The 16404-nt window shown below is 59.0% G+C and overlaps 1 protein-coding gene across 1 annotated transcript in view; it reads left to right on the plus strand.

Moving 5' to 3' along the window:
* The window catches only part of COL11A2 (collagen type XI alpha 2 chain), a 28440-nt gene extending 12322 nt beyond the window's left edge, over positions 1 to 16118 (plus strand). Inside the window, exons 17-66 of the mRNA XM_039241825.1 lie at positions 59 to 112; positions 281 to 334; positions 537 to 590; positions 673 to 717; positions 839 to 892; positions 1300 to 1344; positions 1518 to 1571; positions 1761 to 1805; positions 1945 to 1998; positions 2245 to 2289; positions 2527 to 2580; positions 2689 to 2733; positions 2955 to 3008; positions 3334 to 3441; positions 4487 to 4540; positions 4824 to 4877; positions 4974 to 5018; positions 5104 to 5157; positions 5284 to 5328; positions 5450 to 5503; positions 5599 to 5652; positions 5869 to 5922; positions 6301 to 6408; positions 6560 to 6649; positions 6845 to 6898; positions 7139 to 7246; positions 7383 to 7490; positions 7632 to 7685; positions 7790 to 7843; positions 8020 to 8127; positions 8338 to 8391; positions 8621 to 8674; positions 8894 to 8947; positions 9107 to 9160; positions 9511 to 9618; positions 10018 to 10071; positions 10236 to 10289; positions 10426 to 10479; positions 11044 to 11097; positions 11377 to 11484; positions 11595 to 11648; positions 11807 to 11860; positions 12111 to 12218; positions 12355 to 12408; positions 12706 to 12741; positions 12933 to 12986; positions 13102 to 13369; positions 13986 to 14098; positions 14468 to 14674; positions 15404 to 16118. Of these exons, the coding sequence (XP_039097756.1) occupies positions 59 to 112; positions 281 to 334; positions 537 to 590; positions 673 to 717; positions 839 to 892; positions 1300 to 1344; positions 1518 to 1571; positions 1761 to 1805; positions 1945 to 1998; positions 2245 to 2289; positions 2527 to 2580; positions 2689 to 2733; positions 2955 to 3008; positions 3334 to 3441; positions 4487 to 4540; positions 4824 to 4877; positions 4974 to 5018; positions 5104 to 5157; positions 5284 to 5328; positions 5450 to 5503; positions 5599 to 5652; positions 5869 to 5922; positions 6301 to 6408; positions 6560 to 6649; positions 6845 to 6898; positions 7139 to 7246; positions 7383 to 7490; positions 7632 to 7685; positions 7790 to 7843; positions 8020 to 8127; positions 8338 to 8391; positions 8621 to 8674; positions 8894 to 8947; positions 9107 to 9160; positions 9511 to 9618; positions 10018 to 10071; positions 10236 to 10289; positions 10426 to 10479; positions 11044 to 11097; positions 11377 to 11484; positions 11595 to 11648; positions 11807 to 11860; positions 12111 to 12218; positions 12355 to 12408; positions 12706 to 12741; positions 12933 to 12986; positions 13102 to 13369; positions 13986 to 14098; positions 14468 to 14674; positions 15404 to 15544 (3600 nt within the window). The 3' untranslated portion in view covers positions 15545 to 16118. The remainder of the gene's footprint in view (positions 1 to 58; positions 113 to 280; positions 335 to 536; positions 591 to 672; positions 718 to 838; positions 893 to 1299; positions 1345 to 1517; positions 1572 to 1760; positions 1806 to 1944; positions 1999 to 2244; positions 2290 to 2526; positions 2581 to 2688; positions 2734 to 2954; positions 3009 to 3333; positions 3442 to 4486; positions 4541 to 4823; positions 4878 to 4973; positions 5019 to 5103; positions 5158 to 5283; positions 5329 to 5449; positions 5504 to 5598; positions 5653 to 5868; positions 5923 to 6300; positions 6409 to 6559; positions 6650 to 6844; positions 6899 to 7138; positions 7247 to 7382; positions 7491 to 7631; positions 7686 to 7789; positions 7844 to 8019; positions 8128 to 8337; positions 8392 to 8620; positions 8675 to 8893; positions 8948 to 9106; positions 9161 to 9510; positions 9619 to 10017; positions 10072 to 10235; positions 10290 to 10425; positions 10480 to 11043; positions 11098 to 11376; positions 11485 to 11594; positions 11649 to 11806; positions 11861 to 12110; positions 12219 to 12354; positions 12409 to 12705; positions 12742 to 12932; positions 12987 to 13101; positions 13370 to 13985; positions 14099 to 14467; positions 14675 to 15403) is intronic.
* The last annotated feature ends 286 nt before the right edge of the window (positions 16119 to 16404 follow it).

Below are 16404 nucleotides of genomic sequence, written 5' to 3' on the forward strand. Positions count from 1 at the left end.
GGCACAGAGTGTGAAGGAATGTGTCTCTATTTGCTCTAACACTTCCTTTGCAACCCAGGGCCGAGCAGGTGCTGATGGAGCCCGAGGGATGCCTGGAGAACCTGGAGTGAAGGTAACAAATATGAGTCCCTCTCTGATGCCTATGGCTTCCAGCACTATCTAAGCTTTGGGGATGACTGAATTCCCCAGGTTTCCCCATGAAATGACACTTAGGACAAAGTAGGGAGGGATAGGGTGGGTAAAGGGCCGGGACCTCACTTGGGCTGCCCTCTTCTCCTAGGGTGACCGAGGTTTTGATGGACTCCCAGGGCTACCTGGGGAGAAGGGACATAGGGTGAGTATATTGGGGGTAGTGCATTGTGATGAAGGGGTAGACCTTCCACGGAGGGGTGGGGAGGTAGTGATCTCAAGGTAAGGGCGGGAGGCTGAGGGTCCCAGCAGGAACTCAATGGATGAAACTGGTTAATTGGAGAGAGTCAGTATCTGCTTGCATTGGGGGCTCTGAGGCCCCTCTTATCTCTTCCCCCATTTTCCAGGGTGATACTGGTGCCCAGGGGCTTCCTGGCCCCCCTGGTGAGGATGGAGAGCGAGTAAGTATTGTGGCCAGGGCAGGGACTCAGTATGGGAGAAGTGGGGAAGGTGAGGCTGCTTCATCCTGTCCTCCTTCTCCAGGGAGACGATGGGGAGATTGGGCCTCGGGGACTGCCTGGAGAGTCGGTGAGCATCTAAGGGTTTGGGTGAGGGGGTCTCTGGGGATGCCAGGGGAGGGACATGGGCATGAAAGAGACATATTACCTTTCACCCACACATGCCATGTATTTCCCTCACCCGATTGCAGGGACCTCGAGGTCTCCTTGGCCCCAAAGGCCCACCTGGTATTCCTGGCCCCCCGGTATGTGACGATCCCTGACTTCTGACCCTGACCTCACCCCCTGACCTTTCCAACTCTCCATCCTTCCTAGCTGCTTCCTCCTCCCACACCTCCAGCTGGCCCCCTACCCCTGCCAGCTCTGCTCCAGCCTTTACTCCCAGGTGCTCTTGCAGGGCCATATGGTACACTGTACCAAAGGCGCTAAGCTTAGCTCTAAAAAAATTCTCAAGGAAAACAAAACCCCACAAACCCACAGACCCGCAGACCTACGCCCTGTGGATCTGGGCTGGCTATATTTGCTTAGGTTTGGGATGAATTGGAGGTCTGACCAATGTGAGGCTACTCCTTCCCACCCGCTCAGAAACCACAGGTCCTTCCAGGGCCCTGGCCCCACCTTCCAGCCTGCTCACGCCCCTCTCATGTTTCAGGGAGTCCGAGGCATGGATGGTCCCCATGGTCCCAAAGGGAGCTTGGTGAGTAATGGGCATAGACACACCACCTGGCCCTGAGCCAAGGTCCTGTTTCCATTTTGACCCCCTGCTTGGTTCCGGTTCTTGCCTTCTTGCTGTCCTGCTGGATCTCAGCTCTTGGACCAAGTTTGTTGTCACCATCTTCCTTTGACCTTTGCCTGGTTGTTTGTTTCTAGGGACCTCAGGGAGAGCCAGGACCTCCTGGACAACAGGGCACTCCTGGAACCCAGGTGAGTTGTCCTGTCCAACCCCTCCCCATCTGTAGCAACTTCTTCTGGGCTTCCACGACGGTTCAGACCCTGGATGGAAGTTAAAGGTCTCAAACCTTCACCACTCATGCTCTGCAGGGGGATGCTGGCTATAGGAGAGAGTAGCCCACCCCAGTAGGGCCCCTGTGACGCCTCTCTCTCTCTGTGTAGGGTCTCCCTGGGCCCCAGGGTGCCATTGGCCCTCATGGAGAGAAGGTAAGTGACTAAGTGATTTGGGGGACAGGCGATACACTGGGGGACAGTGTAGGGGAGAGACTTAAGTATATGGATGGGACTTCAGCCATAGTCTGACATGATCCTGCTGGTGACCCTGAGCCTCCTCACTTTCCTGCAGGGTCCTCGAGGGAAACCAGGGCTCCCTGGCATGCCTGGCTCAGATGGACCTCCGGTGAGTGGGTCCCTACCTCTTAATCCAAATTCCACATGACCCTCCACCCCAGTGAATAACCTCCAAGTGCCTTTGATGACTGTCTACATAGTGTGTTCCTTATACTGGGAGGTCCCTGGTGGTGCCTGCCTATGGTCACTTGGCTTCATTAGGGTCACAAGGGAAAGCTGGGCTAAAAAAGTGAGGGAAGGGGTGCAGGGAAGGTAACAGTGGCCAGTGGTCACATCCTCTTTCCTTTACCCCCAGGGTCACCCTGGGAAGGAAGGTCCCCCTGGAACCAAAGGGAACCAGGTAAGATCGTCCATGCTTGCTTCCATCTTTGGAGGGGTTTCTACCCAGACTCCGGGGCCTCAAAATCCTTGGAATTTCCTTGGCTTATCATTCACGTGTGGATGAAGTAATCTTGGTTCCATGCCCTGTATCCCTATCCAGATTCCAATGTTGTCTCTTCTGTTTCTTCCACCCCCCAAGGCCTCTATAAGTCATACCCTGAGACCCCTTCATAGGTATCTCTCTTTCTTCTTCCAGGGTCCATCTGGACCTCAGGGTCCTCTAGGATACCCGGGACCTCGAGGTGTCAAGGTAATGGACAACCAGGCTGGGAAATAAAGCACTGTGGCTAGGGGAGCCAGCTGGGGTCTCCGGAGCCCAGTCCTTCCCACCCTGTCTCTATCTCCCTTCTAATTCTAGGGTGTGGATGGAATTCGTGGTCTGAAGGGCCATAAGGGTGAAAAGGTGAGCAGTGTGCCTCCAGCTTCCCAGCACCTCCATCCTGCCCCACACCACCCCTTCGGCTCAGCTCTTCCCCCCCCCCCCTTCCTGTTCTCCAGTCTGCCTGTGCTGCTCTCCAGCTCTGAAATCCATCCTTCCACCCATATTTTCTAAAATACTTCATTTTAACTCCTGAACCCCCCTCCACATTATCTCTGATGACCTCTCACCCCCATTTTTCTCAGGGCGAGGATGGCTTTCCCGGGTTCAAAGGGGACATGGGTGTGAAAGGTGACAGGGTGAGTAGAAAACCACACACACGGGCCCCGCAACCCTAAGTCCTGATTCTCCCCTCTTTTGGAGCCCCCAACCTCCAGCCTATTTCCTGAAACCCCAGACCTCCCGTCTCCAGTGCTCTTTTTCCCTTAGGGCCTGACCCTAGCAGGATGACAACCCCACAGCTTCGTCCCAGCAGCCTGAAGGTCACAACACTCTCCCTCTGGGACTCCCTGTCCTTCAGTAGCTCTGGGACCCTACTCCGCCTCACCAGGGCCTACCTCTCCTCTTGGGGCCCAGCCCACACCCCCAGTCCCCGACACTTGCCTCTTCAACCCTCTTACCCAGGGAGAGGTTGGAGTTCCTGGTTCCAGGGGAGAAGATGGTCCTGAGGGGCCGAAGGGACGTACTGGACCCACTGGAGACCCTGGCCCCCCCGGGCTCATGGGCGAGAAGGTGACTGGCGATGAGGAAGTCTGTGCCTACATGCTCTAGGGACGTGGAGGGGACGAGGGTCTGGACACTGGGATCAGGATTGGCTTTGGGGTGCCAATAGCTGGAGTCAGTGAGTCATGTGAAGACCGTTAATTATGCTCCTCTCCGTAGAAGGCACCTCCTAGCCACTGACAGTTGGGGGTTGGGGGTGGGGATGTATAAGAAGTCAAGGAAAAGTCCCTGTCATGAGAATTTACATGGCATAGAGGTAGGAACAGGGCATGAGGCTGGCAAAAGGTATGTGGGTGCAAGGCAGAGTGAAAATGTGTCCGGACTCCGAGCAGCAGGAATTCTAAAAAGGGAGAGGTGAGGACAGACCTGCAGAGCAAGCCCTCACTGACTGCCACACTGCTTGTCCCATCCGTCCTGCAGGCGCAGCTCCGTTACAGCCCTGCATTGCAGAGAGCTTTCACGGGGGCACCGGGACGTTAAGATGCTTCTTAGTCACACAGCCAATGAGGGGCATAGCCTCAGTTTGAGCCCAGGCAGTCAGGCTGTAGAATCCCTGCTCCTAACCTCCGCTTCACAGTTGTCTGGGCAAGGCGGGCCTGGAGCATCAGGAGGAAGGGGGTACATGTGAGGGGGATTAGGGGTGGTGCAGAGCATGGGTGGGGACAGGCGATCCTGAGTGTGGTGTGTGCAGGCCTGCAGGGGGACTGGTCTTGATGGAGTAGGAGTGTGTGCTGGGGAAGGGGGGCTGAGGTTGAAGGGTAGGCAGGGGCTAGATCACAGTCCCGAGGAACTTGATGGAGCTGCAGATTTAAAGACACAGAGGGGGTGAGATTCCACCACCCGAGTTGGGGAAAATCTACTCTCAGGAAGGAGAGATTACAAAAGCCAGGCAGCCTGTGGAGCAGGAGACGGGGGGCCAGGGGCTGAAGGTTTGCTGGGGAGCCTTGCCAAGGAGGGGCTGGCTCCCATCTCTGGGCTTGGGGTCCCTTGGGGACAGGGATGGAGTGGTATCTGTGGCTCCTCTTGCTCCTAACTGCTCCCTCTCTCTCCACAGGGCAAGCTGGGTGTTCCTGGTCTGCCTGGCTACCCTGGACGCCAGGGTCCCAAGGTGATATGATGCCTCATTTGTGACCCTCCTCTTCCCTTCTCTGACCCCTGATCCCAGGAAGCACAGACTGGCAGAGCAGTGGGGGACCCTAGAGCGAATTTAGTCCACCCCCATTCCACAGATGGGCCAGAGATCAGCAGTGGTTTGCCCAAGGACACCTAGTTATTGGTAGAGCGCAAGCCTCCCTCCCTGCTGCCTCTGTCACCAGTTCTGACCCCTGTGGAGTCTTCTAGACCCTCCTTTTTTATGACTTCTCAATTTTTTCCTTCTCCACCCTCACCAGGGCTCCCTAGGATTTCCTGGTTTTCCTGGCGCCAGTGGAGAGAAGGGAGCCCGGGTAAGCTGGGGGAAGGGAGAGGGTGAGGAGGGCAGGGCTGCTTGCTGGGGGAGTTATGCCCTGGGTGATGTGGTGTCTCTGCTTCCTTCCTACCAGGGCCTGTCGGGGAAATCAGGGCCTCGGGGAGAACGGGGCCCCACGGTGAGTGCAGGGGGGCAGACATGTGGCTCAGGATCCAAAGAGGCGCCTTTGGGTTTTTCTGACACCTCCTCTCCCGTCTCTCTAGGGTCCACGGGGTCAGCGGGGACCCCGAGGTGCCACTGGGAAGTCTGGAGCTAAGGTTAGTGGCCTTGGCAGGGCTCCGTCCACCGTCTGGCCCTTAGCCCCGCTCCCCGTTGACTCCTCTGACATCCAGGATAGCTAGAAGGCAGCTCCTCTTGCTCTCTGACCCTCTTTCCCCCCACAGGGAACATCAGGTGGTGACGGTCCCCATGGGCCCCCTGGAGAAAGGGTGAGTGTGGCTTGAGTCTCCTGTTCCCTAGTGCTCCCCAGGGAGCCTGAGTGGAGCCCATGCCCTTCACCCAGCTGCATCCCCTGCCCATTCTCCGGATTCAACCCAGCTCTGCCTCTAGGGTCTCCCTGGACCTCAAGGCCCCAATGGATTTCCTGGCCCCAAAGGACCTCCGGTAAGCTGACCTCTGACCCTCCTTGCTTCTGTGAATCCTTCTTCTCCATCCTCCTTCTCAGCTCAGAGTTCACCTGACATCTGAACCCCTTCCAGGGTCCCCCTGGGAAGGACGGGCTGCCGGGACACCCGGGCCAGAGAGGAGAAGTGGTAAGCAATGCCCGGGCCCCCTGAGACCTTCACATTCCAGAGCTTTCTGGAAGGCCCACCAGGGAGGTTCTGGCAGAGTGGAGATCAACCTGGTGCTGCTCAGACCTATAGCCAAGGACCTGGTGGTGACCCTGCCCTTCCTCTGGGAGTCTGGGGTCCGTCCCACAGTGTCCATGCCTGACATGCTTGCACTGCTCTCTCCTCTTCCTCTCTCAGGGCTTCCAAGGGAAGACTGGCCCCCCTGGCCCTCCAGGGGTGGTGGGACCTCAGGTACGTCTGTCCTCTGAGAGAATGGACCCCGGGCCCTGGAGTTAGTCTTTCTGCCCTTTCTCCCTTTTTCCCAATCACATGCCCAGCCCCTGCTTTGCCTGACCCGCCCCACCACCCCACCGGGACCCCAACTTCAGTCTGGTTCCTGGGCCTGTTCTCATCTTCTTGAGCCTCCAAGGGGCAGGTCCCCAGTGGGGACGGGAGGGTGTAGTTAGTCCAAACTGGGGAATTAACACCAACACGGTAGCCTGGCAGAGCTCTCGGAGTCTTCTAGTAACTTTGGGGAATGAATAAAAGGGTTCCAGAGGGGTTATTGTAGGGTGGCCTGTTTGGGCAGGAAGAGGGTCTGAGACTGGAGCCTTTCTGTCTCTTCCCCAGGGAGCAGCGGGAGAAACTGGGCCCATGGGGGAGAGAGGTCACCCGGGACCCCCAGGGCCCCCTGGAGAGCAGGGACTGACTGGAACATCTGGAAAAGAAGGAACCAAGGTCAGTATAGAGCCAGGCAGAGGGGAACTCGGTGGGGGCGGGGAGCAGGGTTGGGGTGCGGAAGGGAACAGCTAATTGGGGATTTGAGAAAGGCCAGAGATCTCCCTATCCAATTTGGGAGCATGACTCATCGCCTTTTGTTTCATTTTAGGGTGACCCTGGTCCCCCAGGGGCCCCTGGGAAGGATGGACCTGCTGGTCTGAGGGGCTTCCCAGGAGAGAGAGGCCTCCCGGGCATTGCTGTGAGTATGATCCCAATCTCCCAGCCGGACTGCCTGAGACAAGCCACCCCCGTCCTGGCATCCCTCAGCGTCACCCCACTCCCGTTTCTCTGAGCCTGCCCCCACCCCGCCCGGCTTTCATCCTTCCCTGCAAGTCTCTTGGACCCCCCCTCTGCCGCCAACTCACGTCTGTTGCTTCAAATCTCCGGTTCATAGGGTGGACCTGGTTTGAAGGGAAATGAAGGTCCGGCTGGTCCTCCTGGCCCTGCAGTGAGTCTGGGGGCTCTGGGGGGCAGTAGGGAGGACCCAGGAAAGAGTGGGTGGGGAAGGATGTGGAAGGGTGGGGCATTTGGATCTGGGCAAGGCTGTGGGACTGGGCGGAGGGGGTCTAGGGTCAGCCACAGTGCATCCAATTTTGGGCTATTCTCCTGGGAACCATGTTCAGGGGTCTTCTGGTGTGGGTGGGCTGTGGTCTCCTCCTTGAGGGTCTGACTCCATTCCCTGTCTCAGGGCTCCCCCGGGGAGCGAGGTGCAGCAGGATCCGGGGGACCCATTGGCCCCCCAGGGCGCCCCGGCCCACAGGGTCCCCCTGGAGCCGCAGGAGAGAAAGGTGTCCCGGTGAGTGAGGGGTCCCTGGGGAGAGATACTGGGGAGGGGTCTGTGAGCTGTGAGCCACTGGGCTATGGAGGGTTTCCTGTGAGGGTGTTTGAAGGTGATGACTCCGGGTCATGACTCCTTTCTTCATTTCCTACAGGGCGAGAAGGGCCCCATTGGTCCAACTGGCCGAGATGGGGTCCAGGGCCCTGTGGGGCTTCCTGGTCCTGCTGGACCCCCAGGCGTGGCAGGAGAGGATGGAGACAAGGTGTGGGAACCCACAGACCCTGGACCCAATCTTTCCAGATAAGATCAATGATCTGGACATGCTTCCCATCTCCACCCCTGTCTTAACTCCCTGCCCCGCCCAGGTCCTTTCTCTAATGTCTCATCTGCCTTCTCCCTGCAGGGTGAGGTGGGAGACCCTGGACAGAAGGGCACTAAAGGGAATAAGGGTGAACATGTAAGTGGCCATGACTTTTGACTTCTGCCCTCTGACCTTTAACCTCATTTCCACCTGGTCTCGCTCCCTGTCTTGGTGTCTCTGACTCTCCTTTGCCCCTGCAGGGGCCCCCTGGACCGCCTGGGCCCCTTGGTCCCGTGGGGCAGCCTGGAGCAGCGGTGAGTGACCAATGCCTGGCAGCCTCTAGTCTCCCCTCAGCTCCTCTCTGCCCTGGAGGTTGTGTGGGAGCGGGGCTCTGGCCCTGGTGCCCAGCTCAGTGTGGGGCTTGTGACTAGAGAACACCCGACCCATAACCATCTCTGTGTCCTTGTCCCTTGCCCTCCTTCCACCTCAGGGAGCAGATGGGGAGCCCGGAGCTCGGGGCCCCCAGGGACACTTTGGAGCCAAAGGCGATGAAGGAACAAGAGGATTCAATGGGCCCCCGGGACCCATTGGCCTGCAGGTGGGTTGGAAGGTAGAGGCGTGGGCTGAGAGGTGGGGTCAGGATGGGTCTGGTGTCCGCCGCAGACCCCCACCAGCCCCCGCTGCTGAGGACCGGGGAGGAGGGGCAGAGGACTGGGGGGCATGTGGGATTGGAGGGAAGGGCGCTGTCTACCTGGAGCTGTGCTCTGGGGGGTTGGTCATCTGGGTCTGTGCTGTGTTCCCCGCACAGGGTTTGCCAGGCCCCTCGGGGGAGAAGGGAGAAACAGGAGATGTGGGCCCTATGGTGAGTGTGACCCCCCCAACCCCAAACCCACCTACTAGTCATCCCCCATCCAGCGGCCCCAACACCCCACTGCCCACGACGCCCTGCTCCCGGTGTGCGGCTCCCTGGCAGGGCTGCCCCCCTCTGCTGCCGCCCCCAGGGTATCTGCCTCACCCGGCCCCCTGCCATCTCTGTGTGCCTAATGCGCTTTCTCTCCCCTCTCTGTCTCTGCTGTGTCTGCTTCCCCCAGGGACCCCCCGGCCCCCCAGGACCCCGAGGCCCAGCCGGACCCAATGGAGCTGATGTGAGTCCTCTTAGCTTCTGTGCCTTCAGATCAACATGGCCAGTCCTGCCTCCCTTTCCTCAGACTATGAACTGTCTCATGTCAGTTGCTGAGAGAAGCCCCCCCTGGAAGGCCTCCCACTGTCTCACTGCTGTGACCTCGGGGCGCTCATCCAGGCTCTGTCCCTGGAATGGTGCCTCCTCCCTTAGGCAGTGACCCCAGCTTCTATTCCTCTTCCAGGGTCCGCAAGGTCCCCCAGGAGGTGTTGGGAACCTGGGTCCCCCTGGAGAGAAGGTAACTGGGAAGGGGGTGAATGAATGGACTTGCCTGGACGTGGGTATGACGGTTGCATCTTCCGTTAGTTTTGGTTGGGGCTGGCAAAAGAAAATGAGATGTGGGGACTGTCAGGATTTTGGGGGGAGAAGGAAGTTTTTGACCCCAGTTTCCTTGCAGGGGGAGCCAGGAGAGGCAGGATCTCCAGGGGTCCAGGGCGAGCCAGGTGTCAAGGTGAGTGAAAACTCTGAGGACTTGCTCCCCAATCCCCATCACCCTCCTCAACCTCAGCCCTCCCTCCCCTCTGCCGTGCTGTGACCTCCTAGAGCTAGAGCCCCTCCACAGCCCAGGAGCCTGTGCTCCCCACCCTCTGTGAGGCTGGACCCCTGGGTGTGAGTGAGCCCCGCGCTCTTTCTTTGAAGGGAAGAGGGACCAGAGGATTCCCTATGGGCTTGACTTTCCATGTGCATCCCGCTGTCACTGCGGGGACAGAGGGGAGACTGAAGGCGTCTTGGAAGCAGGGGCTGCATCCTTGATCTTCAAGACCCCTTTGGGACCATCTGTACCCTCCACTCATCTTCCAGGGCCCACGTGGGGAGCGTGGGGAGAAAGGAGAGTCGGGACAGCCAGGAGAGGCAGGGCCACCAGGGCCTAAAGGCCCCACCGGTGATGATGGTCCCAAAGGGAACCCTGTGAGTTTGGGGGGGCAGGGCTGGGAGGCGGGCCTTGGGAATGAGAGACCCCGGGAATATGGGTGTATGTGAGTGGGAGGGTCTTGGGGTGGGGGGAGCCCAAGGGTGGAGGGGTTCTTGGGTGGAAGTTTCTGGGAATGAGATCTCCTGGGAAGGATGTATGGGGTCTGGAATCCAGAGAGAGAAAGCGAGAGATGCCTTTTAATTAATTCCCCCAAAGCATTAGAAAGCATCAAGTGCATGAGGTGGGAAAAGAGGGTGCAGGAGACCATCTTCCCAGGGGGTGCAGGCGGGCCCTGCATGTAGAAAGGGAGGGTGTCATATGTGCCCATGGGGGTCTGTGTTGGCTCTGGGTAGGCTTAGGGGGTCGTGACCTTGCCCTGTTATTTTCTGGACTAGGGTCCTGTGGGTTTTCCTGGTGACCCTGGCCCTCCTGGAGAAGGTGGCCCTCGGGTGAGTCCTCCCCAGAGAGGGGAAGGGGGAAAGAGGGAGGGCTCCTGCACGAGTGTGGCTGATGGGCTTGAGTGTGGGAAGCTGGGGGTAGGGCAGGGCAGGCGGAGGGACGGGAGGATTGGCAGTTTGGGCAAGCAACTCTTGACCTTGCTTCATCCCTGCAGGGCCAGGATGGTGCGAAGGGTGACCGAGGAGAGGATGGCGAGCCAGGACAGCCTGTGAGTGACCAGTGACTCCTCCCTCCGCCATGGAGCCCAAGCCTTCAGGCCCATTACCCCCTTTTTATGCCCGACTCCCGAGGGGTCCATTGGCTGGAGGGTAAACACTCACTCACCCCTACTCGTCCCTCCATAGGGATCTCCTGGTCCCACTGGGGAGAATGGACCTCCTGGGCCACTTGGGAAGCGGGTAAGTGAGGTGGACCCCTGGGAACTTGTGGGGTGGTCTTTAGGCAAGGTGGATAGAGGGTGGGACAGTAACACATGGGATGGGCAGGGAGGTCCCCGGGATCTGAGCTGCCCTTGGATGGGGTGAACATGCCACGTATAACTGAGTGTGTCTGTTCCTGGGTTTTGCTATGTATGTTCTTGCCAGGGGTGCTGGTATTCACCAGCTGATCAGAATGGACATGGAAGATGGGGCTAGCTTTCCTGGAGGACTCCTCCCCCCACTCCCTCCCCCATCCCAGGCCAAAGATTAACCCTCTAGTTGCTGGCGTAGGCAGTGGGGCACTAGATGGGGTGTGGGCAAGTGGCTTTTTGCGAAATACACAGAGCTGCTCAGTATTTTAACAACTGGTACAGCTGTACCAGCTCATCGTGGATCAGCTTCTGTGATTGTGTCTGTGCACGCATAAGTGTGTGTGCGAGTACGCATGCATGCTCGCTGGAGCCCCTAGGACAGGGAGGAGAAAGCAGCTGAGCCTGGCTACTCACTGCCTCGATGACTTTTCTTTCCTGTCTCCGTCTGTAGGGTCCTGCTGGCACTCCTGGTCCTGAGGGACGGCAAGGAGAGAAGGGAGCCAAGGTGAGGGAGAGGCCTTCCCCGATGCTGGAATATTCCCTCCGTCACCTGGAATCTCTGGCTCCTCAGACTCCTCTCTCTAGATATCTATGCCATGTTGACCTCCTCTATGCTGAGCTTCTTGTTCGGATGGGGGTTCTGTTCCCTATACTCTTTCCTGCTCATGGGACTCCTGGGGTTTGGTCCCTCCTCTCTGCTTCATCCAGCCCACCTTGGACCCCCTACCACCACCCATATTCCCTTCTTCTGCCCTTTAAGACTCATTCCTTGTATGTGTTTCAGGGGGATCCTGGCGCTGTGGGGGCCCCGGGGAAGACAGGCCCTGTGGGCCCTGCAGGCCCAGCAGGGAAACCTGGTCCTGATGGTCTAAGAGGGCTCCCAGGCTCAGTGGTGAGTCATGGAATGGAGAGGCTTGGCTGGGGTAGGAGGGGCGAGAGGCCTTGAGGGGTGTTTGTGTGGGGACACTTTTCCTCACCTCTGGGGTCTCCTTGAATCTGCAGGGTCAGCAAGGCCGTCCTGGGGCCACAGGCCAGGCTGGGCCTCCAGGTCCTGTGGTGAGTGACTGTGGATTGTGTGGGGTGGGTCGGGGTGAAGATGGTGGTGCCCTTGGGCAGGTAGAATCCAATTGAAGCCCTGGAGGAAGTGGGAAGTGGTGGGGGGAGAGCTTGGTCCCACCCCTCCCTGGAGAGAGTGACTTCCTGTCTCCCCACAGGGACCTCCGGGGCTTCCTGGCCTCCGGGGTGATGTTGGAGTTAAGGGAGAGAAGGTGAGTAACACAGATATGTGGCCAGGCGTCTCCCCTCAGCCTCACCCCTGCAGCCTAGGGGGACCCTGAGTGCCCACCACTATGCTTCGGGCTCCAGCACCATCTTTGAGGGTCCTCACATTCACAGGCCCTGTTCTGTCAGACCTTGTGCCTAAGGCTCTCTTGCCTTCTGTGCTCTGACCCCCGTAGGGTCCTTCTGGACCCATGTGTCTCCTCTCTGCACCCCCATGACAGCCTGTCGCTTTTCCAGGGTCACCCAGGTCTCATCGGACTGATCGGGCCCCCTGGGGAGCAGGGAGAGAAGGGTGATCGTGGGCTTCCTGGCCCCCAGGGCTCTGCTGGACAGAAGGGGGAGACGGTGAGGACATGGTCCTGGAAGGTCTGGGAGGATGAGTGTGGGGATTCATGTTGTGGGTGGGGGTGGAGGTGGAGACAGGGTGGAGGGAGGGGGTGTGGAGGAGGACCCAGTTGAACCACGCCCCTCTCTTTCCTAGGGTATCCCAGGAGCGTCTGGGCCTATGGGTCCTGGAGGGCCCCCTGGCCTCCCCGTGAGTACCCCATCTGTTCCTCACCAGATCCCCTAAACCCACCTCTCCCCCCTCCATAATCCCGCCATGGCTTCCATGGCAACCAGCAGCCTCATGAGCATCGGCCCCACGGCCTCCGTATGTCCTGCGGTGTTTCCTCCCCCATCCCTCTGGGGCCTCCCAAATGTCCCCGTGTCCCCTCACGCCTGCCCCTCCTGTAGTGAAGCCAGGGTCCTGTGGACTCATGACTCGGCCTCTCCTTTCCTCCTTATCCTGACCATCCCCTGTGCTGACCATCTCTTTCTTGTCATTTCACAGGGACCTGCTGGCCCCAAAGGAGCCAAAGGAGCCACAGTGAGTGACCCCCAGCCAGCTCTGAGCTCTGCCCCCTTCCCCCAGCTGGACTTGACACTTTCTCTCTGGGGCAAATGTGTTCCCACCAGTGGCGTTCCTCCCTGGCCTGGAGACCGATTTGACCCTTCTGTGACCTTGATCACATGCTTGACCCCTTGACCCTTCCATGACCTCATTTACTCCTTTGGCAGGGCCCAGCTGGACCCAAGGGAGAGAAGGGTGTCCAGGGTCCTCCAGGACACCCGGTAAGTCACAAGTCAGGGCCTGCTTCTCGGACTGTCCCTCTCTGTCCCAGTGTTTCTTGGTTTCACCCTCATACCAACCTTGTCTGTCACCTTCTCCATCTGTCTCTCCACCCAGGGCCCGCCGGGCGAGGTGATCCAGCCCCTGCCCATCCAGATGCCCAAAAAGACTCGGCGCTCAGTGGACGGAAGCCGCCTGATGCAGGAGGATGAGGCCATGCCGACTCGGGGGGCTCCGGGCAGTACTGGGGGGCTGGAGGAGATCTTTGGCTCACTGGACTCCCTGCGGGAGGAGATTGAGCAGATGAGGCGGCCGACAGGGACCCAGGACAGCCCCGCTCGCACCTGCCAGGACCTGAAGCTCTGCCGCCCGGAGCTGCCTGACGGTCAGTGCCGGCCTCAGGGAACAAGAATAACAGCGTGGGCATGAAAAGCAGAATGGATGCAGGAAGTTCTTGGGGAAGGTGTGCGGTGGGGGTGAGGGTTGAGGGGCTTGGAAGGGCAGCTCTTTGCCAACCAGGTCAGGAGTATTTCCATATGTCACAGTTGATCTGGTCCTCTCCGTGCACGGCAGCTCTTTGTTAGCCTGCTGCCTACAGGAAGTGACAGACATATACATGTGTACATATGTACACATTTACACGGATGGCCATGTGTGCGAGTCTGCAATCACATATTGTACCCATGTGAGGATGTCAGTGCTCCTGCCTTCTCCGTTGGGAGCCTGGGGGTGCTGCTGGGGGAGGGGTGCGCAGACGGGCAGGGGTGTAAGGTGATGATGGAATGTGAAGCAGGGCGGGCGGTGTTGTGGGGCTCTGGGGGAGAATGGGACCAGGAGACTGAGGGCATGGTGGGGAGGGGAGGGTGGGGAGAGCGTAGGGGGAGGGCATGGGGAGGGCTGAGAGTTGGAGCAGCATGGGTGGAGGAGTGGGAAGGCAGGCAAGGAGCACACTGGGGCCCGCCTGTTGGGGCGCTGACCCTTCCTTCTCCCTCACCCAACAGGAGAGTACTGGGTCGACCCCAACCAGGGCTGTGCTCGGGATGCCTTCCGGGTTTTCTGCAACTTTACAGCCGGAGGGGAAACATGTGTGACGCCCCGGGATGATGTCACACAAGTGAGAGCTGGCACCTGACTGCTCATCCCTGTCCCACAGCGTCGTCCCGTCAGGGCCTAGTGGTTTCTGGGTTTATGTGACAGGTGCCCTCGCCCCTGCAGAGCCTGCTGCTGCTTCTTTCCTTGACTCTTTCCTTCTCACCAGCTCTCTGCCGCTCACTTTGTCTCCTTCCCTTGACAACCCAAGACAAAGTTTGCCTCTTGTTTACCCTCAGTCAGTCCCTGGCTCTCACTCTGGCCTCTCATTTCTCCGCCAGCCCTTTCTGCCCACCCATTCCCTGCCTTTGACCCTGGCCCAGCTACCCTGCTTCTGTAGAAGCCGTGCAGGCCTGTCTCTTCTGCCCCCGACTGTGCCCCTCTCTCCTGTCAGTTCTCTTACGTGGACTCAGAAGGCTCCCCGGTAGGTGTGGTCCAGCTCACCTTCCTGCGGCTGCTCAGCGTCTCAGCCCACCAGGATGTCTCCTACCCATGCTCTGGGATGGCCCGAGATGGCCCCCTGAAGCTCCGGGGGGCCAATGAGGATGAGCTGAGCCTGGAGACCAGCCCCTATGTCAAGGAATTCAGAGACGGCTGTCAGGTGGGAACTGGGAAGAGCTGGGAGGGGGGGGATCCCAGAGTCAGGCTGGAGGAAGACCCTTTGGGCAGAGTTACTAGGAACAGCAGGAGAAGTCCAGCTTCTAGGTGTCAAATATGCCCGAGGGATCTCAGCCGGGGGTGATCGGGGAGCGGGGCTGGGAAGAATGGAAGGTGGCATTCACCTGCGTGCACACCCCAGCATCACTGAGAGTGAGTCATGCAGGCTCGTACACTCATGGCACGCAGGGGGGCAAATGACCCCCCACCCCAGGAAGGCACGGGAGCACACAGACACCCATCGTCTGTACGTACATTCCCAGAATTGTCTGGACAGGGTCACAGGGGGACACACGTGTGGAGTGTCAGATATTATCACACAGTTACACCACAAACACATGTGTACACATCCCTGTGGAGTCACACACACTCACACAACCACCACAGGTAGACAATCTCAAGGACGGACCCAAAGCTGACAGGCTGGTTCATGGGCATGGGCGCGCGTGCACAGATAACGCGCACACGTCCACACATCCGATCTTCCTAGCATTCCCAATCCCAATGCTCAGGGAGAAGTTTGAAGAAGAGAATCTAGCAAGTTTGATCATGTGACAGGGACCGGGGAATAGCGCTCAGGGCGCTCAGAGGAGAGGCGAGGCCGGGGGAGCCGCGGGGTGCGCGCGCGCCCTCCACCACGCTCACTGCTCTCTCTGTCCGTCTCTCCCTCAAGACACAGCAAGGCCGGACGGTGCTGGAGGTGCGGACACCTGTGCTGGAGCAGCTACCAGTGCTGGACGCCTCCTTCTCAGACCTGGGGGCCCCCCCGAAGCGGGGAGGGGTGCTGCTGGGGCCTGTCTGCTTCATGGGCTAGGTCCTTCTCTGTCCGACCCTGTCCGTTGAAACCAGGCCCACCTGGAATCCCACAGCATCAGCTCTGTGCCACCTCCCAAGAGGGCTCCTCACCATCTAGGCGGCTTTGGGCCAGGGCACCGGGAGCCCGCAGCCAGGGGCAGAGCAGGAGAGGGGCGAAGCGGGTGCCTGGACGCCCCAGGGGAGGGGTGGCATCTGGGGCTCTTGGTCCTCCCACTTGGAGCCTGTGACCCGTTAGACAGCCGAGACCCTTATTTAAAACTCACCTCCCAATAACCCCAAACAAGCAGAAGAGAAGAGAAAGGACACTGTGTATTTTGTATTTAAAAGTAATTATATTAATTATTTAAAGAGTGGCAAACAAAAGAACAAACGAGATAAAGAGAGAAATGCCAACAAAAATCAGCGGACTTTGGAGACAGGGCTCTCCAGGGGTGAGCCCTGGCACCCTCCTCCTTGCCTCAGGGCTTTCCTCAGTGACTGTGGGGGGAGGTTTTCAGGCCAAACCCCACCTCCCTCACAGCCCCCTGTAGCACCCACTGTGAATGTTGGAATATATGGTCTCCTTTGCCTCAGGGTCTGACTCTCTCTGTCCACGGTGGGGCTTTCTCCTCTCTGCCTACCGGGTGTTCGGCTCCCTGACCCCCACACTGGCTGTCTTTCACTTGGTCTGGGGCTTGCAGGAACTGCCTGCTACTTGGGGAACAGGCTGAGTGAGCCCCCAGGGAAGGAATGGAAGAGTGAGGGGTGAGTGCAGGGCCTGTATTCAGCAAGTCAGCACTGGTGAAATATTGAAATTCTTCTTCCTCATCAGTTGGTAAATCGCCATGACTCTGAGCCCCCCCCCCCCCCCCCCCCCCC

The sequence above is a fragment of the Hyaena hyaena genome, unplaced genomic scaffold, assembly GCF_003009895.1.
Source record: "Hyaena hyaena isolate Hyena2069 unplaced genomic scaffold, ASM300989v1 scaffold_202, whole genome shotgun sequence".
NCBI lineage: Eukaryota > Metazoa > Chordata > Mammalia > Carnivora > Hyaenidae > Hyaena > Hyaena hyaena.